General features: G+C 38.3%; 1 protein-coding gene across 1 annotated transcript in view; it reads right to left on the bottom strand.

Moving 5' to 3' along the window:
- HUWE1 (HECT, UBA and WWE domain containing E3 ubiquitin protein ligase 1) overlaps positions 1–26,293 on the bottom strand; it is a 1,366,532-nt gene that overhangs the window by 789,303 nt on the left and 550,936 nt on the right. The window contains exon 21 of the mRNA XM_068226019.1: positions 8,449–8,793. Within this exon, the coding sequence (XP_068082120.1) occupies positions 8,449–8,793 (345 nt within the window). The remainder of the gene's footprint in view (positions 1–8,448; positions 8,794–26,293) is intronic.

Genomic DNA, 26,293 nt, shown 5'->3' with positions numbered 1-26,293 from the left:
TTAGCGTATTTCATTACCTTACATTTCACGTTGACATGCCACTCGAACCATATTGAGAAAAAAATTGATCTCGTTTTCTATAATGCAACTAAAACACAATAAGACCTGAATGCTCATTTACATGTGGTATGTTGAGTACGGTAACTGTATTCAAATCTCTTTCAATACTCCATGTAAACAGAGTAAATATTTACGAGAATGAACGGCTTGAAAACAACCTGCACCCAAGATTCAGAACCAATATTTTGGGGGAAAAGTGCGGGTGGTATTCGGGATTATACGGTATTGTAAATGTCATTGTTATAATATGTAAATTTTAATACTTCTTTAGCATAAGTCACATCCTCTATCTGGACATTATCCTTGTAACCAACAATCTTTACATACTGCTGACCGAATTGTTATGCCTTTTGAAGATCCTCACATACACACTCCCATTGTTCATTAATGATTCCTGGAATGTCCTTCTTGGAAGCTGTTTCTGCCCTAAAGTACCTATACATACCCTTGCATTTTTCACTAAAATTTGTATGACTGCTAATTATGCTTGCTATCATGTTATTCTCAGCTGACTTCTTTGCTAGATTCAATTTCCTAATAAGTTCCTTCAATTTCTTCTTACTTCTACAGCCATTTCCAACTACTACTTTTCAATCTGCACCTCCTTGTTAGTCTCTTTATTTCTCTATTATAATAAGGTGGGTCTTAACATTCCCTACAAACCTATTTTCACATTCCTCAACAATTGCCTTAAACCCATCCCAGAGTCAATTAACGTTTTATATGTACTGTTTTCCACCGATCATAGTTACTTATGACCTTCCTTTCTATCACATTTATTTTTAACTACAACAAAAAAAGCCTCATGATCACTAATAACATCTATTACTTCAATTTCTGTTTTTTTTTTTTTTTTTTTTCTTTACGTCTCACTGACTCGGATAGGTCTTACGGCGATTATGGTGACGATGGGATAGGGAAGGCCTAGGAGTTGGGAGGAAGCGGCCGTGGCCTTAATTGAGGTACAACGAGCTCGATAGCTGCAGTCGCTTAAGTGTGGCTAGTATCAAGTATTCAGGAGATAGTAGGTTCGAACCCCACTATCGGCAGTCCTGAAGATGGTTTTCCATGGTTTCCCATTTTCACACCAGGCAAATGTTGGGGCTGTATCTTAATTAAGGCCACGGCCGCTTCCTTCCCACTCCTAGCCATTTCCTAATCCATCGTCGCTGCAAGACCTATCTGTATCTCCCGGATGCAAGCTCACAGCCGCGCACCTCTAACCGCACCATCTGGTTTTATCAGCACAACATCCGGGATATTTTCCCCTCTAGTTGGTTCCATCACTTTCTGAATCAGCTTTCCTTCCTATTTTAAGTTATTTGCCATTTGTTGGTCATGCTTCCTGTAGCTCACATTACCTTCCCAGTTGACATAAGTAAATTCAGATCTCCCACTACAACCACATTCCTTTCCATGTCGTTTCCCACATACCTGATTAGCTTATCAAATAATTCTGAATCACCGTCAGCGCTACCCTTTCCCGGTGTGTACACTTGAAAGACATGAAGCTGCCTATTATCTTTATAGATGAGCCTTACACCTAGAATTTCATGTTTGCCATCTTTCACTTTTTCGTAGCTTACAAATTCTTCTTTCACCAGAATGAATACCCCCCCTCCCCCCCATTCCTACCCTATCTGTCCCATACACACTCCAGTACAATTTACGAATTTCATCGTATAGATCCAATTGATACAATTAAAACTAAGAAGCAATTTTAGGTTTTGGTCCACCTAATCAATATTCACCACTTTACCAGTGAACAATTTAATTTAAAAAGATATTAAATATATTTAGGAACATGTTTCGCCTCTATTTGAGACTTCATCAGCCACACAATCACGTGGTAGATTACAAAACTCAAAATTCAGAAATTGAAAAAGTGGAAGAACTAATGTCTTTATAAGGACATTTTTGAGAAACGCAAGCTCACAGCTGCACGCCTGTAACCTCACGGCCAACTCGCCCGGTGGTCAAGGTATTATCCACAAGGAATTTCTGTCTGAGGGAACGATGCTGAATGCTGCACGGCACATTGAAATTTTGACCCATTTCATGAAACGTCTATGCAGGGTACGACCCCAGTACGCACAACAAGGTTCATGATTTTTTTGTCCATGACAGCGCTCGGCAATACACAGCCAATATCGTCAAACAGTTCATGGCAAGAAAGGAGGTGGTGCAATTTGAACATCCCCCATACTAGCCAGACTTCAATCCTCCAGACCTCTTCTTATTCCCACAACTCAATCTCGCTTTGAAACGAAAGAGATTCGACGATATTCCTGACATCCAACGAAACGTGACGAGGCTTTTGAAGAAAGCCTTCTTGCAAAGTTTCCAGGACATGTATCGCCGATCTCAGCAGTGCATAATTAGGGGAGGGGACTATTTCGAAGGACAGTAAGGTCACTGTTGTGCATTAATCGTCTATGTTGATAGTACAGGACTATTCATCGGACTTTGTCACAGGTTGTATGTACTTTCACAGCTATTGCACTGCAGGTTGTAGCACAGCTATTGCACTGCAGGTTGTAGACACTTGACTGAGGAAATTTATTAGTTTGATTGATAGTACGTGTATTAAAGAAATTGCAAGAATTGTTATTTGTTTCAAAAGTTATTTGTTGGTTATGTTTCTTGAAAATATTAGTAATTTGATATATATTTATACTTTTGAATGTGAAAGAGGAATATGTTTTCATGTCCACTGATTCTCTGTTTAAAGTAGAAATTTGACGTCTTTTAGTTGTGTTGATGATTGTATTGATAATTTGTGCATTATACCTGTTTGACTGAGCTATTGTTCGTATAACATTTAGTTCCTTTTGAAGGTCTCTTTTGGATAAGGGGATGGTGAATGCTCTATTTACCATACTATAGTATGCTGCTTTGTTATGGGATTGGGGATGGAGAGAATCATTTTGGATTGTACTAACTATTTGAGTTGGTTTTCTAAAGATACGATAAGTCCTGTGGGATGTCTACTAATACTAAAATCTAAATAATTCTGATTCTGTTGGGATTCGGATTCAGTGTAAAATTGATATGTGAATCTAGGGTGTTTAAACTGGACAGGGTATTGGCTGCATTTCCACGGTCTTGATTTAATATAGCCAGAATATCATCTACATAGCGAGCCCAGCAGCAGATATTAATGAATATAGGTTTGTTTACGATCTTTGTGTATTCTAAATTATCGAAGTAAATTTCTGCCAATATCCCTGAGGCTGACGATCCCATGGCCGAAAAATTATATTGGTAAATAACATTATTAAAACTGAAGTAGTTATTTAGAACCAATTTCAGAATGGACATAAATTCCTGAATTACATGTATGGATAATTTACTATACTTTCTTAAATTATTGTATATTAAAACTATGGTTTCTCTTATAGGGATACATGGATACATGTTTTAAATATCGAAAGAGTGGATTGTATGGCTGGGTTGAACTTCAAAAGTTTTAAGATTTTCAACTAATTCTATTGTCTTTTTAATGGATTTGTTCATTGGAAACTTGTAATTTTTCTTTAAAAACTGTTGTATGTACTGTGAGGTTTCATATAAAGGGCTCGGTCTATAATTAATTCCATGTCTCAAAGGGACGTTAGCTTTGTGGATTTTGGGTTGTGTTCTAGCTTTGGGGAGACCTGGATTCATACTGATTAGTTCAGTGGTTTCTTTGTCATTTAAGAGGAAAGATAGACTTTTAAGTAATTGTTTAAAGTTCTTTTGAATTTTAGTTGTAAGATCTTTTATGATAATGGTAAAAGTTCTGTTGGGAAAAAGTTGTTAGTTTTATGAATATATTCCTCTTTACTCATGACGACGGTTATGTGGCCTTCGACCCCTTTCATTACAATTAAGTGGTTTTCTTTAATTTTCTTTTTAAGCTTCAAAATTGAATTAATGGTGTTGGACTGATTTGTCTGAGAATTGGTATTATGTAGATTAGGAATATTATTTAATCTCTTCGTAACCTCGAACCTAACATCATCTTTTTGATCGCTAGGAGGTTTCATAATTGCTAATCCTGATTCTGTTACTGCTGTAATGACGTCAAGATGGGACGCATTTGGCCAGTTTGTTGCATATGTTTCAGAATAATTTCCAGTTTTTGGTTGATCATTCTTTGAAAGAAATCCCATTGGTGTTTGGGAACATTTTTAGCCACTTCTGAGCGAGTCTAATACAGATTTTCATTAAGGTGTGTCTTCTTTTTGTATAAAAATTGTATTTCGTTATTGGTCCATATTTTATTGGTTCTAAGTTGAATTTTCTTTGGGTGTAGATCTTTTTTAGTTTTTTAGAGTAATTTTAAAAAATTGAGAGATTATTGGTTTATGCATTGTCTGAGAAAGTTAATATCTTTTCCAATTTTTGTGATCTCAGTTTTTAGGCCTAAATATAAATAAGCTTCTATTTTTCTTGCTTGGTTGGCTTTCAAATTATAAGTTAAGAGTTTCATTATGGTCCGTATTGACAACTGTTCACTCTACCCAAGACGTCCCTCTCTAGCGAATTTCCCTGGTTATTACACTATTATCCCGAAGTCCCAGGATGTATCCTCTCAAATACGTGCTAAAGAAACCTGGATAGCACATTTATGTCACTCTTTAGTACATTTGTAACTCCCACCATAACAAACTTAAATTAGCGTTTCCGGCCACACTGCACACGACAGGCCAGCAACAACTGCCTTGGTAAGGATTTTGTAGAGAACTTAATTTCACAGCCCCGGGGCGCGCTTGCCTGTCGGCCTACAGCTACAGGGGGTGTGCGTCCCACTTTCGTATGGCCTCTTTCAGATGGCACGGGTTCAACCCGCTTCCACACTTAGGCACCGGTCCACCTAGGCCTAAACTAAAAACAGATTGTTCAAATAGAATCTTTCAGATGATGCGGAGAGTAACAGCGTGCGGGAGAAATGTTTGAGCAGGCAGTCCGCGGTCATTCGCAATCCCACGCCCACAGTTATTTGTTACTGGACATAAGTCTTAATGCATGCCGTCATACACAGCGGATAGACCATGCTTGCGACATCAGTACTGCGACCTGTATCAGAACCCGATAGTGTACCTACTGTACGTCTGTCTGTCTGTCTGTTTGTTAGGTCATCAGCCCAGAGGCTGGTTGGATCCTCAAGTAGCACCACCAAAGGCTATGCAGTTACAGGGAAACAGCAAAAACCAACTGCAGAGCCCAAATGAGGCATACTAAGCAAGATGAGGAGTGAGGTAGTTTGCCATTGCTTTCCTCACTGGGCCAGAATGTGCCACTGCAGCACGACTGACCCTATGAGCAACACCTCTCATAACACTCAGACACTATTTGTGCTCCGAATATCACTATTCAGCACCACCCAAACCCCAGCAACTTCCATATTGTCACAGCCATGCACGAGACTGGGACTTCAGTGGAAGCTACACTTTGTTCTGGCCTGTGCCAAGACGGATACAAAAGTACTGTGTCCATCAAGAAATCAAGGAGAAATGGATTTAAACAATAAACGAAAGTAGGCCTGCTCTTAACCTTTTGACATATTTATTTCTCATTTTCTATTTAAAAGTCATTTGTGTGCTTTTTTCTTTACCTGTGTCGCGGGAAGTTCTGCACCACTCGACTTGCTGTGTGTACGAGTCAGTGGAAGCGGGTGCACCAGAGCATACACACGGGTGCGTTTTACTACCATGTCGTCTGAAAGAGACCTAAGTGACTTGTGCAACAATGTACGTAAATTAGGCCTACTGTACTTACGTGTGTAACAACGTATTTACAGCGGTTGTTATGGAGTTCATAATAGACACTGAGAATTGAATAACTTAAATGTTGGAAATACCAGTGGTCTCTTGTTTAGGAAAGCATAATATCATTTAGAGCCATTATTGAGAGAGTATCCTCAAAATTGTATTCATCTCCTACTCTAACGAAATGTGAGGGACACAGCATGCTTCAATTAATTTTGTATTTTCTTAAGTTAGAAGGTAAAAGAAGACTATGATGGTACATGATGGAAAGCGCGGGAAGTTCTGCACCACTCGACTTGCTGTGTGTAAGAGTCGGTGGAAGCGGGTGCACCAGAGCATACACACGGGCCCGTTTTACTCCCACACCATCTGAAAGAGGCCTAAGTGACTTGTGCAACAATGTATGTAAATTAGGCCTACTGTACTTACGTGTCTCACAACGTATGTAAAGTAGGCCTATTGTGCTTACGTATACTGCTGACATGTTGGTGCTTAATTTTACGCCTATAAGTGAATTGTGTAACAATGTACATGAATTAGGCCTACTGTACTTACGCACAGTGGTTTTCAGGACATTCAGTTACAGATAAGAAGAAAGCTGGACAGTTTATAGATGATGAAAAATTACATATTACTGAGAAAGTGGATGCTAAGCCACACATGAAACATTTTCATTGTGAAATTTAAGGTTAGGTTTGAAAATAAAAATATTTACAATGAAAACAAGGAAACAAGTGTTTACAATTATCATTAATGAAATAAATAAAGAAATAATACATTTTAGGAATGCCAGCATAGTAAAACATCAAGGAACAATGTTCTTAGAAACGGAAAATATACACGTCGCTTACAATTATGTTGAAAGTTGTCACAGGAAAGTCCAACACCAGGGCAATTCATTCCGGTCCCTTATTGACTTTGAATAACTAAGACGAAATTCTAAAATAATTCAATTATATCCCTTTCAGACCTGAAAGAAAACTGGAGGTGTGAATTTTTGTTTTTATGTCAAAAACTGACTAAAATGCTCCTCAATACACATATTGATAGTTTATTTTACAAAATAAAAACTAACATCCGAAAAACAGGACCCACATAATTGTGCGTATCAAAATTCAAAACCTCGTATCACATACGATGATGTATCTTCAAAATTTACATTCACTAACCAATGTACACACTTCATTGAATATATTCTGGTATTCAGTAAAGCTTCTAGATTAAAATAAACACAATAAATACTTACTTTTGGCACTACTGCTTCCCGCCATCTCGCCGATCAACTGTGCTTTTTAAACTCTTCTTCCTTCGCCCTGGCGGTCAAGCGCATACTAAAAGCAATTGAAATACACGCCACGTGTCCCGCACAATCATTGCAGTCCGGTCTAGCGCCGAAAAAACATCAAATGCGGTCAGGGATAACTAAAATACAAACCCGCACAATTGTGCGTACACGGTCTGAAAGGGATATTAGGTCCACCTATTCAATACATTTCTGCTATTTATTAAATGGTCTGTTTAAAAGTTACACAATTGTTTAAATTGAATTTGTTTAGAATTTCGTTTTAGATATCAGTGTCACCAGTTATTCACAATACAAAGTCTATTGCTGAGAGAAGTTCCTACCGCGTTTCACACTAGATGAACAGACGATTGTATAATTTTATATTTTTGCAGCTGTCTGCAGTGTAATTATTTATTTCCATACATAAATGTTAATTTCATTGTCTAGAATTTCTTTCCTGTTACATAAATTCACTTCTCAAAAAAATGTAATTACAATTTTAACAATTTCCTTTATGTCACACGACACAGACAGGTCATATGGTAACAATGGTATACGAAAGGACTAAAAGTAGGAAAGAAGTGGCCATGGCCATAATTATGCTATAACCTGCCTACATTTGCCTGGTGTGAAAAATGGCAAACCACAGAAAATGTAATTGCAATTGCCTAAAAGTTAGCTCATTAGAAAATATGAGGACTTCTCAGTACAGCACTGAAGCACCTACATTGCCAGCCCCTGATTAAGAGGATCATATATGAGTTGAGGCTTTGAGATTTGTGATAGATTCTCTTATTTTTTGCAATGACAGCTTCTATGTACATGATCACTTTTCTGTTGCTTTTGCGTGTCTCTGAGGAAGTTAAGTTATATTGTTCTACTTTTCAATGTGAATGTTCTGCAGTCATCACTTAATTCGCTGACTTGGTCTATTCTGTATCTTTAAACAATGAGAGGTATAATAATAATAATAATAATAATAATAATAATAATAATAATAATAATAATAATAATAATAATAATAATAATAATAATAATACATTAATTCACTCAGTCAGTAAATCTACTGACAAGATGCTGGCATATCTGACCCTCCTTAAATACTACCAGACTTAGCCAGGATAAAACCTCCCAACTTAGGCTTAGAGCCACCATCTGAGACACCCAGCCCAGCAAGGTCGCAGTTTAATTCACCAAGTAATGCCTCTTAATTACCCTCTCTACCCAAACCCAGATACAATCAGCCATTTCTACCTCTTTAAATCCTTCTACTCAATATCATATTGTATCGTAAGTCACAAGGACTAGATATATGAAGTATCATGCTATTCAACAAGGATAATAACTTACTAGTAAATAATTTGTGGCTTGTTCCATATTGCAAGTGCGTGCCAGTGCTGCCCAGGCACGTTCATGTGAAAATCCCATATCCATTAGAGTGGAAAGATCTTCTTCAGCTGGTATAAAATCACTATATGGTTGATTATTAACTGTTGCATAAGAAGGTGAAGTAGCAGTAGCAGCAACAGCAGCAGTGCTGCTAGAAGAAATAGATGTAGTAGTGGTAGTAGTTGATGATGTTGTCGTAGTATTAACAGAAGCAGCAGAAGCTGCTGCAGTAGAAGAGGAAGATTCCCCTGAACTTGCAGTGTGTCCAGATGCTCTACGTTTTTCCATGTCAGCTGTAATATGTTCCTGTGAAATGGAAGAAGTAAAGCAATTAGTAACAGTTGAGTCTAGGGAATCTGATCTGCAACACTTCTAGGTTTTGGTTGTTTGTAGTAAACTCTACTATGCTATATCCCTAGAAATTAGCAAACTATTATGCTACTACAGTATTTTTCTTTTAGAAACCCGAAGGGATCTAATCTTGCAAATTCAGCTAAGGAACAGGGTCCTCTGATTATGTGCTTTGCATATGTTGATCCTGCTCAACTGTGTTATTTACGTATGTCGCATGTACCTGTCTCCATCTGATTTAAATCAAATATAGGACACTTGCTTTTTTGCTTAAGGTTGTGGGATTGAGTTCTTGCACTATCGATTGGAATTTAACAGTGCTTAAATCCAGGAGACTTATTGACATTTTAACTAATCCCCTTTCCAGAATAAATTAATTCTGAATTCCTAGAGCCTCCTAAAAATGAAAGCAGTTGAATGCAAGTTTAAACACACTTAAATTTAAATTTAGGTCCATAACAATGATGGGAGCTTCCTACTCTAATGATTCTGTTAGTTACAAATGTTTAAAATGACAAGGTATCAGCAGTAATACATCATCTGCAACATTGCCTCCAAACTTTCATCAATTTTCTTCACATCGAACACAATTTCTTTCCCCTCAAATTTGTCAAGTAATCTTGTAACTGTTACACAAGAAGGGCAGAATCTGATACTGCACCCTCTACGGTCTCTCCACTTCAATCATGCTTTCAGATTTCCAGAAACACGTTAAAATCCATTTCTGTTGATCAAAGAAACTTATTCACCTATACTCATTTTTCTACAATTGTAATGCCTGCAACTGGTGGCTGAGACCTAAATTAAAAACAGTAGAATGGTCCACATACTCTCAACGTTGTCTCTATAGCTTCAGATACAAACAGTCCTATCATGCTGTCTTTGATAGCTTTTACTGATATTAAAACAGAGAAAGTGTAATAAATTGGCACCGCCTATAGATGGGAATACAGCAATATTAGAGACAATCTTTCTAACGATATCTCAATTCAAGAATGTGAAAATTTTCACATCTCATTTTTTGTATTTCAAACACCAAAAACCACACATCTATTTTGACCTGTCAGTTTATTTAGTCTATTGAAGGCTACAAAATAGAATAAGGTTCTTACATATAAAAGGACTCTGTAGGCTACATTTCAAGCAAGAGATTTTTTCCCACTAATTAAATGAATGATAAGATACCATCTCAGTGCATGGTGCATTGAATGACAATAGTAGTTTCGATGGGACTTGGTTCATTTCTTTCAACCAGTCTAGTTATGGAATTAGCCTCCAAACACCAGTGAAGTTCTTAACCCTCCAAATGCTAATGGTTTCATCCTTAAGTGCTGAGCATTCTTACGGCAGTGTGCAGATACATTTTTAAAAAAAATTATAATAAATACAATTTTTAACTACTTATGGCATATTATATATCAATTTGTTCAGGAAGAATTAGAGAATAAGGTAATAGTAGGATGTTTTACTTAAAAGTATCCAGCAAAAGTATTATGGATGATTAGTCATATTTCTTTTAAGAAATCAGAAGATATTCCAAATTTTGAGGTTGGTCACAAGTACTACATTATCTGAAATTCAATTCCAAGATATACAAAATATGATAAATTTCATTACAACCACAATGATATATATTATGACCTTTCAATGATGTGGTGGTCGTATGTTAAGGAATCATTGAAAGTCATAAGTTAAACAGATTTAAGCAAATAGCACAGAAGTAATGTGAATCGCCGGTATATGCCTAGTTTTAGATGTTCATCGTATACGAAGACCAATACAACTCGCAAATTTATGGTGGATCTTACGGTTGGAAATAGGAAAATCAAGCTCAGAACGCTGTGGTGTACGGAAAATTGAGTGAAGGATAATTCTGATACAAGCAGATGTCGATAAGGAGTAATTAAATCAACAACTGAGAAGAGGAAAGGTTAGACATGGTATTTAGTCCGGAAAGCGTTAGAGGAGGCCATGGATCAACTTGGAATCATGCACGGTCAATCATCTAGAAGGCGTACGGTGTGACATGTTACATGCTACATGTGTTAATAGAGTAAATAATTGCAGGATGTTTTTCTCTGTGAGGTTCTGTGAATATGAAAGAGCGATTGCGATGACAAGTTCCTCAAATGTCAAAGTCAGGTGTAATGAAGTTGTAATATGGTAGCTCTGTGAATTATAAAAAGCGAATCATTTATTATTGTAAGATAATGAGAAGAGAATTTTGTTTTTCCTACAATACATGTATGAAGAAAGCATTCAGTAAGCAGATAGTGAGCATAGCTTGGAGATACGCTCTTAAAATTGAGAAAGTCTATTGAGTTTGAAGGGCTAAACAGCGCTAATAAGACCAATATTTACTTACACAACATTGATAAATGCAGGCAGGTGTTAAATAATGAAAGTGGAATTGTAAAATACGTATGAACTCTTTTTAACGACTTTTGTACGAGTTTCAGGTTTGGAGCCAGTAATATTGTCTACGATCATGAACCAAGGCGATAATAAAATGGAAATGCGTGCTTAAGCTGGCAGGGTCCCTGATGGATCCGGGCTCTGCTGAAATGTCCGAGATAACATGAACAGATGACCAGGATACCACTACTTGCATGATGGGATAAACGACTGGATCGTCAAACGTTGAGTAACCGTACATTGTCTTACCTTGCTTTATTTGTAGTTGCTTATTGTAGAAATAGATATTAATATCACGCAGGTGATTTCAAAAGAGATAACTTGAATAACCTAACGGGTCAGTTGTGTTAATTTAGTGAAGTGTTGTCCGGCTGCTCATGATAGAATTCCGCTTGTCGTCAGTAACTATTATAGTTAGGCGCGATCTCGTTTGTTCGTTTCTCCTGCACTGGTGGAAATAATCATGGAAGTGAAATGTAAGATAGTCTTGAGTGCTACAGGTAAGTTTCCGGTGACGTGTGTGTAATATAATTAGTGCTGTGATCCTTTATTGTGAATAGTTCCGTAAAGTGTTATTATGTAATTATTCGGTAGAAATCATGTGATGTCTGTATGCATGAAATTCGGTTGCTTTGCTTGTTTACTCGATTGATGTTTGTTTGATGCAGTGCACATTATGATAGTATAAGACGAGTGTACGATCGTCTGAAGTTATGATTTGGTATGAGATGATTAGTAAAAGAGATTTATGGAATTGTTTATTACAGTAGTATATTGATTCTTTGAGATGATCAATGTGATAGGAGGGTGTTACTGAATGATGTGTCTTGCCGCGTATGTTGAGTAATGGATAAACGAGCGATATATTTAATGCTGGAATTGTAAGCATTTTCAAAGAGATTTCTGACGGGGGCGAATGAATCGTCATGGTTCGAGTTTGGACATAACATAAATAGTGGAACAGACGAGCGGATTTGTAGGTAGGATCTTCGATAAGTATTACACCTGAACTGTAGATGGAATTATTTGTTACCAATGTCACCTGTGATTGTGAATTAGTATTTGTAGTACTGCTTGAGGTAGCTATTTATGCATTACCATTATTTTCAGCATTATGGAGAGGAGTTGACGCAGCGCTGACTTTCAGCCATTGGATTATTATTTTATCATGTCGGTAGTTAGTAGTTGATTTCAGGTGCAGCTATGCGGAGCATCCAGGTGTTCGACGGCATATGATCATTTAGTTACTGAATAATTATATTATGATGGTTCAATAGACAATTCTATGTTTCATTGAAGGACCGTTAGAAAATTCAAGTTGTCAATAGCTAGTTAGATATTTTGAGAATGAAATAGAACAGGGAGGACAAGGTGCGGATATAAATGAATTATAGTTGAATGGACAAACAACTTAAAAAGAGGTGAAAGACTCGGTTAACTAATTTCCAAAGTATTTAATAATTTATTTAAATGAAGTATCGAAAGGTGTAATGAGTTATTGTGATATTTGAATTTAATGTTGGACAATTCTTTCAAGAATGATTGAACAGAGTGCGGTAGGGTTTGCATAAAAATATCTTCCAAACGTGTTGCTTGTTCAGATCATTATAATTATATTTAATTTAGATTGTTTATTAAAATTTAATGCCCTTCCAAATTTTTATTGTAGTTATCATTTCTTGTCTGACATATATATATATATATATATATATATATATAAGAACCTAGTGTAATGAGATGCGAGGTAGAATCATCAGTTCCTGATTAATTATTGAGGTTGTGACCGCTTTCTCATCGAAGGGCCATGTCCTTGAATGGAGTCTTCCGCAAACCACTGAATACTAGTCGAGGCCTACTGAAGAAGATCATTATTTCAAATCCTACGCGTCCACGAACGGTCACAATATTAATAGAAACTTCAATGAATAATAAAAAAGTCACAGGTAAAAAGACTCAGAGAGAGTCTGTTGTGGTGGGTCATTAGGTCTAGATGTGCCTGGTAGGGTTAGCACGTTTGGATTGTCTACTTCACTACTTGACGCATCACTACAGTCATGGGTATCTAAATTAGTCATATTCTTCCCCACTTCCAGAAGAAAAGTCGTCTAATGATAAATCATCAGGAAGATCTTTTACATTACCAGTGTCGTCTACATTTTCATCATTCCCAAGCTCTTCCAGTGCTTCTCTAATGCACTTGAACAACTTAGTTCACTCATGTTTATATTATGATAATCACTAAAATAAAATAAAAACCAATTAAAATGGAGTAAATCAGGCACACAATTATCACAAATTGGCTACCAAAATAATCTTCAAACGTTCGAAGCAACTGGACAGTTTGAGAAGGCGTAGAAAAGACCAGTTTACAGCTGACAAGACTGCCACTTACTGCTTTCCTTTCCTTCCCCAACCAGAGACCAACTTGCACTGCCTACCAGATAGAGAATTCCATTTCACAGCGAGAATATTCGAAAATCTACTGCTATATAGATTTTATGAGTTGTTATACCAATTTTACGAATCGTCTCACTGCGAGATGACAGCACTTGAGCTGGGATCTGAATCGTTTCGTAACAATAGCACTTGAAGGGTTAACCCATTAGTGCATAGCGTCCTAAAAATCGGACTAAAAAAAAAAATTCTGCGATATTTATGCACGATTTTAAGCCTGTGATATTTTCTTGTGCTTCAGAAAGACTGTAGCTGACAAGAACCAAGAATACATCCTTCTTTATCCTTACCATTCATTGCTGAATCACACTTATTGCAAGCGTGGTGACAAAAATAGTACAGAGTTTAGTGCAACAGTCTAGATTTTTATTTATGAATTAACAAATATTTCCAGTAATTGTAAACTTTGGTATGGACCACAATGTTAACACTCCTATGAATTTACCGACACACAAAGATGTCAATTATGTCCTATTGACGTGGCAGAGGCATGTAAATATATCTGTTCTGAAAACTAGACGCTATGCACTGGGAGTCCTACTGTCTCAGACATTTGTATTCCCTTACTAGTTTGATGGTGAGTAAAATATTGGAAGTTTTGTAGGAAGAACCGACATCTGGAGAGGTGCAGCACATCAAACCTCCCGATGACTGGTGTGAAACGGTTGATGATTATGACAGATGAGTATGAGGGTTATCTAAATTACCTTGGTAGAATACTCTTTCTGAGTTAATGTGAAGGGCAAATTGCTTCAACAAAATATGAAAAACGGAAGGCTAGGTCAAGTGTTAGTCAAAATATTACTGAAAATATTACAGATGGAACTGAAAAATCAGAAAACCATGCAAAACGAAGCTGTCATACGAAAATAACGAGAGCCATGCATAAGACTGTGCCAGCACATCTGTGTCCGATAGGCCTACCCCTGATAGAAAATTCAAAAGCATTAGTAGGTCAGATTGTAAGACAAAAGAAGCAACTCCAAAGTGGACAAGATCACAATCCACAATCCCCCAATCAGATGATGCACAAAATTTTGAAAATCCACTAGAATTCTTTCTCTGCCAGTGGCTCTAGGACACCTTTCACCTTTCCAACTGTATACTGCAATGTAAAATGAAAGGCTGAAATAATTTGGAATTGGACGAAGTGTAGTCCTACCTCTCACTGATGCAGGTGGAAGTGAATCAAACATGGGGCATAAAATATTCTTTGACAACTACTTTACATTCCTGAAATTGGTAAGACATCTGGCTTCAAAGGGAATGAGTGCAACAGGGACATTTCAGGAAAACCAGACAGAGAAGTGCCCCCTTCAATGAAAGGCAGACAGGAAGGAGGAGGGGATCATACGACTTCAGGAGTTTTGGTAGTGTGTTGTTAGTGCACTGGAATGACAACAGTGTTGTCAGTGCTGGTACGAACTAAAAAAAAGAAAAGAGAGAGAAAAAAAAGACATGGTGTATGGCTTTTAGTGCCAGGAGTGTCCGAGGAAATGTTCAGCTCGCCAGGTGCAGGTCTTTTGATTCGACTCCCGTAGACGACCTGCACGTCATGAGGATGAAATGATGAAGACTACACACACCCAGCCCCCGTGCCAGCAGAATTAACCAATGTTGGTCAAAATTCCAGACCCTGCCAGGAATCGAACCCAGGGCCCCTGTGACCAAAGGCCAGCACGCTATTCATTTAGCCATGGAGCCAGACGTACGAACTACAAACAGATAGAGATAAGCAGTGCATCAATGTAGTCCAGCGTAAAAAAAGTATGCAAAGTGTCTGTACCGCAATGAAAGCTGTACAAGTCCTACAGTGGCATCGAAGAGTGGATCAGCTTGACCAGTTTGGACTTCACCTTAAATGCTTCTGTGGACATCATAAACAGTGAATACACAACCGTAAATAGCCTATACAGTATTGTGATAAGTCTTTAGTGGAGATTGTCGATCTACTTTACAGTGTAAATTGGATAAGATAATCCAACTCTCTAACACTACCTAGCTTGCAACATGATTGTACATGCTGAGTAACTAGGGTTGTTGTACTGACCTAAATGCATAGCGTTTGATATATCGGATGGTCTGTGTAAATAAAACTATCACTTCTATGAAATTTCCGATTGCTGGAATGTGTTTCTGCAATTATTAAAACAGAACACAACACAAAAATCAAGTTGCCTCAGAATCAAAGAGTGTATCGGACAGTGTTCAACTATATATTTGCATTTGTTCTGCGCCGCTCCGCAGGCCGGTGAACTAAGGAAACACGAGTAGCTGTGATGTCACTGCGCTGTCAGCACTGAGCAAGCCATCTAGTTGATTATTGCAGTACGCGCTCTGTCGCTCTTCTGTTTGCTAGAAGTGTTATTATAATTGTGCGGTGACTGTTTGTCGAAATGCCTTCCTGTAGTGTGTACGGCTGTAACAACACAATGAGTAGAAACCGAAAGGGTAGAGAGAAAGAAATACATTTCCATAGGTTTCCAAATCGAGGTAAGTCGCCTCGAAGGTATAGCAGTTGGATACAATTTTGCAAGAGGAAACACTTTTCTCCCGGTAAGGGAGCTACTGTGTGCTCAGTGGATTTTAAAAATACAGACTATGATGAAACGCAACTTTTGAAAATGAAGGTGATGCCTACGGAAAAGCTGCTACGTCCGAAATTGAAGCCAGGGTCTGTTCCTTCAATAAAATGTCTGGCGTCGACAGATGGAGATACTTCTCAAGCAGGAATGCTAATTCATACGGAAGCCACTTCACAAAATACACTGTGGGAGTACTCGTGAGAAACTAAAAAGAGCAGGACGGAAAGGTATGAGGCTAAAAGACACAGTATTAAACGAAAGTGATAACGATAATTATGTACACAACAATCAGAATGATACGAGTGAAAATATTTCACCAGACAGACACGAATGTAGTGAAGAAATACAGTGTGAGTTAGGAAGGGAAATAGCTAGAAAATACTTCAACGTTGCTACTTCCGGCACAGCCTTGAACAGCGACGTAATGGGAGAACAGTTGAATGACAGTATCTACGAACCAGGTGAAAGTGACAGTGAAAGTTATATTAGTGATACTGATAACGAACACACTTAGGATGATGTACATATTACAGGTCCATGTTTCTTTGTAGCGGGGACAAGTTTGCTCACACTCTTTGAAATTTGTTACATTTGTAAAAGTAAAGTGAAAAACATTTCACATTACATTAAAGGGACTATGTTATGTGTAAAATCACTTTGCGATTGTGGTAATAAAGTCCATTGGTATTCTCAATCTATGGAAGGAAAGAAACCGGAAGCAAAAGTCCTAATATCATCAGCATTATTGCTGTCAGGCATTCTGTTTGAACCTTTTCGGTCATTCTGCAAGTCCATTAACTTACTTATGATGTCACGAACTGTATTTGACAGAATTATTCATAGAGTAACTGGTCCGATAGTGGAGGGTGCTTGGGATCAAGAAAGGACTAATGTTATTGACTGTTTGAAAAGCAGTGCCAAACCGATTTGGTTAGTCGGAGACGGCCAGTACGATTCTCCCGGCTTTTCAGCCAAATATTTAGTGTATTCACTAATGGATATTAATACAGGCCGCATAGCTTGTTTGGAACTTGTTCAGAGAGTGATGGTGAAAGGTGATCTTGAAAGGGCTGCGAGTGAAATTGCGATGAGGAAGATTGTACAGGAAGAAAATGGTAATATAAAACTCTTCCTTTCCGATACACACAAAGGAGTAAGGTATTTACTGAGAAAGCAGTATCCTGATATTGAACATGAATTTGATGTTTGGAACATATCAAAAAGTCTAATGAAAAAGATGAAAGCTCTCGATAAAAATCATCCAGAAGTTCAAGTGTGGAAGGACAGTATAAATAATAATTTATGGTGGCAGCGCAAACATGTAATGGAAACAGTTCTGTGTTAATCGATAAATTTACATCAATTTTGCACCACGGTAAAAATGAGCATAAGTTGTTAGGAAACGGTGAATGGAAATCCTTTGAGCATGATACATTAACCTGTTAAAGCCCAATGTCACCTACAGGTGACACCTAATATTAATAACATTTCCTGCTCATCAGGCTGCTTGAACTTTTCTGCCTGTTGGAAGTGTATTTAAAGAAAGGTCTTATAATTTTAAATGGATCCTTTTGGAACTCGCACCCTGCACTGATCAGTCAACTATCACTCAGATAAAAGAGGAAAGAGACTGGATTGAAGTGGTGAAGCAACCGCAAGTTATTGTGGCATGGAAAGTGTGTGATAAAAGGTAATTTTATTTTGCATTTCATGCATGTATATTGCTTAAAGGTTCAATAATGAAAGTGATACATTCTTAAGCATAATATTATAATTTAAGCATAATGTTATTGCCATGAAAAAGCATGGTGTCACCTGTAGGTGATATTGGTCACATAAAGTAGGCTTTTTTGTCCAGTTTCAATTATGAATAGTATCTGATATTCACTTCATGTTTTTTCTCTCTCTTCAGTCTGAAACTCGATGAGCTACTACAAATGTTGGAAGATGACAGTAATAATGCACCCCAGATGATATTATTATGTTTCCTCAAAATGATGGGCAGTTTACGGATGAGGGAGGTGGCGTTGAAGCAACTGATTCTGTCGATGTCACTCTCCTTCCTGGTAGAATGTCGAGGTTGACAGTGTAAATATGTGCGATATCAGCTTATGGTGGTACACCGATACCTTCTAATGAAATGGAGCAGGCATCTGGTCTTTCTAGGACTAATAAACCAGCATCATCTTCGAAAAGATACAATAAATTGTGGGCAGCTACAGAGAAGAATAACTCTTCTTATTCTCATTTTATTTTCCGATTCGGTGAGGTGACGTGCAGGAGGAACCTTCTGAATATGACGGACCGCAACTGTCTGCAGTTCAGTCTTTTTAGTTACTATTCATTGAAGAAGAAGAATCTCATTGTGAAAATGTCCAAGTTATACGCTCCGCACAAGAACCATATGCTAGACATAATTGTGGTCAATTGCTACCCGATTTGGTTACCTCACAGACTTTGAGCCTTACCAAGGGTCTAAATCGGCTCCGAATTCGGGACAGTCCGAATATGCGTTAGGGGCAGCAGTTGTCCTCCGACTTGAATGTAGAATACCAGCAAGCTGCGAACTGTAACAATACTGACCAATGTCACCTACAGGTGACACCCCTATATTTTCTGTGTGGACCACGTTTCCTGCAGATTTTTGGTTTTGCATTGTTTTTTGTAGTGTAGGTAACATAATCTGAAAGGAAATACATAGATTTATTTCCTGCACTGTGATGGGGCTTTGACGGGTTAACGGAGGAGGAAGAGAGAAAGAAAATGTGGATTAAAGGAAATTCAAGTTCATATGAAGCCTTGAAGAAAATAGTTTTAGACATATCTTTTTTAAAAGATGTGGAAGATATAAAACACTACGTTCACACCAGAAGGCTAGAAAGTTATCACAACCTTTGTTTGAAATACGCTCCTAAAAGAGTTCATTTCTCGTACAGCGGCTTCAAACTCAGGTCAGTGATTGCTGCATTGGACTATAATTGGAACATCAATAAATTGAAAGCTGGTATCAAAACTCAGTACTCAAAATCAACAGGAGCCTGGGTGATAAAACAGAAATATGAGACGTCAAGCGATGGATGGAAGAAGGCAATAATGAACAAAATAAATCTCTTGCAAATTAACTATAGTAGAGCCTCACCTGAAGATCAAGCAATGGATCTGTCACTGCCTAAAAACATCGCTCCTATACCTCGACCTTCCAATGACGACCTGATCAAGAAGCACTTCCCACGATTTCACTCACAACAATAAATGAGGTACCGTACTTCATGTCAAAATAATACATTACCTATATTTATCATACAAACAAGCTTAAGAAACTCATACATATTTCTACAGTCTTAATTTCATTTTTTCATTTACAGCCTGAAGCCCACATAGGTGCCAACGGGTTCCAGAAATGTGTTCCTTATGGTGTTGACAACACATGATGGTATGACAACTCTTATTTTTACCAATCGCAGTCCATGATTTTACACACGGAGTGAACTGTTTATAACAAATAAAACGCCAAGTTCTATTTGATGGATTTAAAGCTGTCAGTAAACGTTTCCTTGCCATGTTCTTAGTTCTTTTTTTTTCTGCAAAGTTGCTTTACATCGCGCCGACACAGATAGGTCTTATGGCGACGATGGGACAGGAATGTGCTAGGAGTGGGAAGGAAGCGGCCGTGGCCTTAATTAAGGTACAGCCCCAGCATTTTTCCTGGTGTGAAAATGGGAAACCACGGAAAACCATCTTCAGGGCTGCCGACAGTGGGGTTCGAACCCACTATCTCCCGAATACTGGACACTGGCCGCTCTTAAGCAACTGCAGCTATCGAACTCGGTGTTCTTTGTTTTTAAGCTCACCGAGCTCAATAGCTGCAGTCGCTTAATTGCGGCCAGTATCCAGTATTCGCGAGATAGTAGGTTCGAACCCCACTATCGGCAGCCCTGAAAATGGTTTTCCGTGGTTTCCCATTTTCACACCAGGCAAAAGCTGGGGCTGTACCTTAATTAAGGCCACGGCCGCTTCCTTCCCACTCCTAGCCCTTTCCTGTCCCATCGTCGCCATAAGACCTATCTGTGTCGGTGCGACGTAAAGCAACTAGCAAAAAAAAAAATTTTTAAGCTCATGTTATGCCTTGTCATTGTCAATACTTCAAAGTCTAAAATAAGCCTTGTAAACGAGAGATTTCTTGTTATACACATACATTTCTCAGTTTTCACTGCTTTAATATTATCTAATTCACAACAGCATACACCTTCTTCATCCATATCCACGATGGTATACTCATTACATTAACACGGCCGGTAGTGTTTAGCATAACCATGTCAAGATCGCTATCTGAACGGACATCAGCAAACATCGTTCGTTCTGGCTCATACTGATACGGACTAATGATATTTACATCCACTATAAATAAAAATAAGCCCACTAACACTGGCAACAGAAGAACACGGCAGTAGCAGATGGAGTGCGGGAGAAGACGCGAGTTTACTCCCAGCGTCAAGGCTGCCAGGTAGACTATACAGTGCAGTGACGTCACGACCAGTTACTACTTCCGCACGTAACTTGAGAATGGTTAGACATAGAGGCACCGGATTAACAGCATTGTTATTACATTCCCATAATTCATATTTAGCAATGAATAACGAAATACATGTTTTTGTGTTGTGTTCTCCTTTAAGAGTGGAAATGTGTAGATAAATTGAAATAAAACACAATAAATGTAATTTAAGCACTAATAGTTTAATACCTCAACAGCATGATCAAGCTTTAAACAAGTTATATTACATGAATGCTACTCACAATTTGTATCTACAAGACTATCAGCGAGTATAACCTGGCAATGACTTGCAGTACCATATGATAAGATCATGTACTACTATCGCCGGCCCCGCAGTGTAGGGGTAGCATGCCTGCCTCTTACCCGGAGGCCCCGGGTTCGATTCCCGGCCAGATCAGGGATTTTTAGCTGGACCTGAGGGCTGGTTCAAGGTCCACTCAGCCTACGCGACTACAATTAAGGAGCTGTCTGACAGGGAGATAGCGGCCACCGTCTAGAAAGCCAAGAATTACAGCTGAGAGGATTTGTCGTGCTGACCACATGACACTTTGTAACCTGCAGGCCTTTGGGCTGAGCAGTGGTCGCTTTGTAGCCCAACACCACTGATCTCTATACATGGATCGCTGATGGCAGCTCTCCGCTGCAGGAGAAAATACGCCAAGTTGAGCGCGCGGTTCGCCATGTTGGCGTACCCATCCTAGAGCTCTCCTTATGGAGAAGCAATGATAATATAGTCAATTTTAAATCTCAACTAATGGCGCATTGGAATAATTAAAAATATAGAGACATGTTCACTCAAAGCATCAGGACATTGGGATCACAGACACGTCATTCCGAGGTCAGTAAATCCCCGGGATAGCAATAAACATGAGTGTATAATAACGGCCGACAAATATTAACTTAAGTGCTGAATACATGCAATTAGCGATCGATAACACAATACGAGTGAAAATCAGTTTCTGGAAACATTGCTGTAAATTGTATACATGTATGCCACGAAATTATGCATTCTTGAAAAAAAGAAAGAAAAAAAGGCGTATGGCTTTTAGTGCCGGGAGTGTCCGAGGACAAGTTCGGCTCGCCAGATGCAGGTCTTTTGATTTGACACCCGTAGGTGACCTCCACGTCGTGATGAGGATGAGATGATGATGAAGACGACACATACACCCAGTCCCCGTGCCAGGGAAATTAACCAACTAAGGTTAAAATTCCCCGACCCTGCCAGGAATCGAACCCGGGACCCCTGTGGCCAAAGGCCAGCGCGCTAACCATTTAGCCATGAAGCCGAACATTCTTAAAATGATGTACCTATAAACGAAGCTCACCATACAGGCCTAGATTCGACATATTGTAATCGGTGCTTGATAATGAATTTCTGTTTCCATGAAATAACGAGCAGTTTATCAAATTTAAAAAAAATATCATTGAAGCAAATGTACACATTTATAAAACCAGCAAATATTAAAAACTTGTCAATATATCACATTACCTACAGCTTAATTTACTATTACAGACCTCTTTAATTAAATTCAGCTAGCAAAGCAATATTGATAGTCATCATCAGAAATATGTAACACCAGTTTAAATAGTCCCAAATACCACGAATAGTATAATGGGATAGCCTAAAACACCCACCACACTTTCCCTTCTCCCACCACTCCAGTGTCTGAAACCCATAATTATTACTGATGTAAATAAGGTCTAGAATTCCTCCAGACTTAATTTTCTAAGATTGTTATAAGGTCACGTCAATTATTTCATCAAACCCGTCAGTTTAATTATGACAAATAAATAAAAATATAAGTAAATCTTTACTTGCAGTTAATGTTCAGTAAAATTGAAAACAGCTGGCTGTACATCACTTCTAAGGCGTACGGTTTGTCCATTTCTATCAAAAAAGTCTTCCTCTAACATAATGATCCGAGCAGAGAACAGCTGTTTTAGAAGGCTCCCAATTCTCCCGCCTGATAATCCTAATCGATGATCTTAGATGTTCAGGTCTCAAGAAAGGAAACCTACAAAAATTAATTGCCATTTTGCTCCCAGAATAGGCAAAATAAGATAAAATAAGCCTAAAACTCAAAACACTACCCTAGAAAGATTCTTATGTACAGTATAAAACTCCCCGATGAAACGATTTCTCCTTCTGCTGATCGGTTCTGTTTGTACATCCATAAGCTGAACACTGCGGTATGTTATACCCCGTAGAATGTTTCTTCATTAATATTTCCAATACACACATACATATTTAAATTGAATCTTGTAATTCACAAGCATACTACAAGGCAACGAACCTAAATTCGTAAAATACGCTACTATTTACTTTGCAATAACACAGCACAGAACACACGTGGAACTATAATCAAGAAGCCTGGCATCACTGAACTAAGCATAAACAAAAGAAGCGCGCTCCTCATGGTCTATTGCACCGTGCGCTCGCTGCCATCTTACTGCGCCAATCATCTTCTAATCGGCTTACTGCTACCCAAGCTACCAGCCATCCATGTAGAGAGATCAGTGGCCAAGGCCCTTCAAGGACTATAGTGCCATGTGGTTTGGTTATGTACTACTATAGATTTTATCACAATTATTGAAAAGGGCACAATAATTACAGCAACATTGCACATTGAATGAAAGACAGATCTCTTAAAAATCATTAAGTACATTAACATGTGTGTGTTGTGTATCACATTAACCCGCCAGTGGTCGCTATATGAGCAAAATGCTCACGGTCGTAGGAAATAATCTGCTCTGTTAAACAGCATGTAGTTTCGAACTTGAGCCCATGGTGTACCTTCACACTGCAGTTTTAAGAGAAGGATGGATGCACTGAAACGCGCATCTGTGACCTTGAGAAGGGACAGGGAGGGAGGAATTTTCAGTGACTGTCAAGGGTGAGCATTTTGCTTCACGCGCGACCACTCGCGTTGGCGCTAATTTCTGTGTGTGTTAAGAGTTTCGCTATTGTTGTGTGTTGTTTCATAGTTGAAACCATTCTTTGCAACTTATTGTATTAATGTGTTGTGTAATTAGTGCATGACGATGGCTTCAAGTCGTGACATTTTAGCCTGGTTTGATGAAATTCCTAATCATCAACTCAAGGGCGAAAACAGTGACTTTGACTGTGAAAGTGAACACAGTGAACATATTACAGATACTGAACAGTCCGAGACAGAAGAACGTTCTGATGGTACCGTACCTGGAGAAAAATCTCTAGCTGGCGAACAACATAATTATGTTGGAGATAAATGAGAATTTCATGTTTAGTGACAATGTTTATATAGGGAAAGATAAGGTGACAAAGTGGGGCAGACTTTCAGAGAGAAGAAATCCACGCTCATGTACTTGTGCTGAAAATATAGTGACTCATCCTCCTTGTGTAAAGGGCATTGCGAAAGACCCACACACTATTTTAGAAAGTTGGGAATTGTTTATTCCAGATACAGTTATAACCATTTGAGATTTATTACTATTTGTAATTTTAGTGATCTTTATAACCATTTGAGATTTATTCTTATGTTAATTTAATGTGTTAATACATTTACGCTTGAAATCGGTTGGTATTTATTATGTAAACACTTCATATCATACCGTGAGCATTTTGCTCAACGTGCGACCACTCGCGTTACATTCATCCTAGCGACCACTGGCAGGTTAAAGGAGACCAAAACAAAAAGAAGTCCGACAGTCTCAAATTCAAAGATTGTATCAGGCAGTGTTCAACTAAATATGTGCTTTTGCTGTGCGCTGCTCTGCAGGCCGTTAAACCAAAGAAACACAAGTATCACTTGTCGTCATTGCACTGTAAGCACCGAGTGACCTAACCGCTCCATCCGATTGATTGTTACAATACATGCGCTCCCACCCTTCCGTTTATTTGCGTATTTTTATAACTGAGTGAGATGACTGTCAAAATAACTATCTGTTGTGTATATGGCTGTAATAATACGAGTAGAAACCAAAACTGGAGAGAGAGAGAGAGAGAGAGATTTCCACAAATTTCCAAATTGAAGCAAGTCACCACGTACATTGAGCTGTCTGGTACAATTTTGCAGAGGAAATATTTTTCCCTTGGAAAGGGATCTACTGTGTTTTCAGTGCAATTAAAAAATACAGACTATGATGAAACGCAGCTTTTGAAAATAAAGTCGATGCCTATGTAATGTAAAAGCTACAAGGTCCAAAATTGAAGCCAGGGGCCATTCTCATTCCTTCATTAAGATGTCCAGCGCTGACATATTTCTCAAGCAGGAATGCTAATTCATATGGAAGCTACTTCACAAAATACACTGTGGGGGTACCCTTCAGTAATTATAATGAGCAGGATGTAAAGATATGAGACTATACGACGAAGGGAGTTGATTGACACAGTATTAAACAAAGATGATAACGATACTGTATAGGCTTTTGGGCTTATGCCGTGTCAAGAAAATAAGGTGAAATTCTTTATGTTTCGCAGAAAACTGCGCTCTGAGTCATCAGAAGAAATCTCGACTGTCCACGAGAAAGGTTTCTTAAACAATGACTTTAAAATTAGACGTTATAATAGAAGTGGAAATGGTATGTTCATTCGCCACCAGATAGCTCCCAGGACATGGCACAGTGCTAGCGTTCGAAGGGGAAGCTGACCGAACCATCAGAATCAGTCCAAGAGGTTCACATAACACGTGTACATAACATATGACATTGACACGAGTTTTGTAATGAAACATCTGGTCATGAGGAACGTACGAATTTGGAAAACACCGAGATGAAATAACAGTGAAGGGACAGGGAAGGGAACTACCTGTGTAAATTCTTAATGGCTGGCAACCAGGTATTAATTGATAGCCCGTGTCACTGTCGAAATTGTTAGCATTTCTACGTATTTTCACAGCTTCCTGTATAATCCTGAACCTGTAGTGTCTAGTGTGGGTAAGAACTCGAGCATCTTGGAACATGATATCAAGACCCGATGATAGAGCGTGCTCTGGTTGGTTGAGACGAATATTACGTTCATGTTCCTTGATACGGGTACCAATGGACTGGCATGTTTGGCCGACATATACCTACCATAATAATAATAATAATAATAATAATAATAACAATAATAATAATAATAATAACCCATCAAGCATTTTTAGTTATTTCTGATCAGGCCTAGTGTACCGTAATTTTCCGTGTTTTTGTTCTTTTAATTCAACCTTGCAAGAAAATAAGATGATTTTCAGCTTGTGAAAACTTCTTTTCCTGGCGATCGGAACAGATACCCATCTCCTGACTGTTGGCTGGCTTACACTTAACAGAAACTAGTTTAAAAATGTCTCCTACACACACAAAATTAGGCCTATAACTAGAACATTGTACTTATTCATTTAATATGACCTCAATCAGTTATGTGTAAAAGCATTACTGGCACAATAAATAATCTCTAGTAATTCACATTTACCTGTGGCATAATACCTTAAAG

This window comes from Anabrus simplex, chromosome 2 (genome assembly GCF_040414725.1).
Source record: "Anabrus simplex isolate iqAnaSimp1 chromosome 2, ASM4041472v1, whole genome shotgun sequence".
NCBI lineage: Eukaryota > Metazoa > Arthropoda > Insecta > Orthoptera > Tettigoniidae > Anabrus > Anabrus simplex.
Note: the sequence above shows the minus strand (reverse complement) of the source record. Positions and strands in the feature narration are given on the sequence as shown.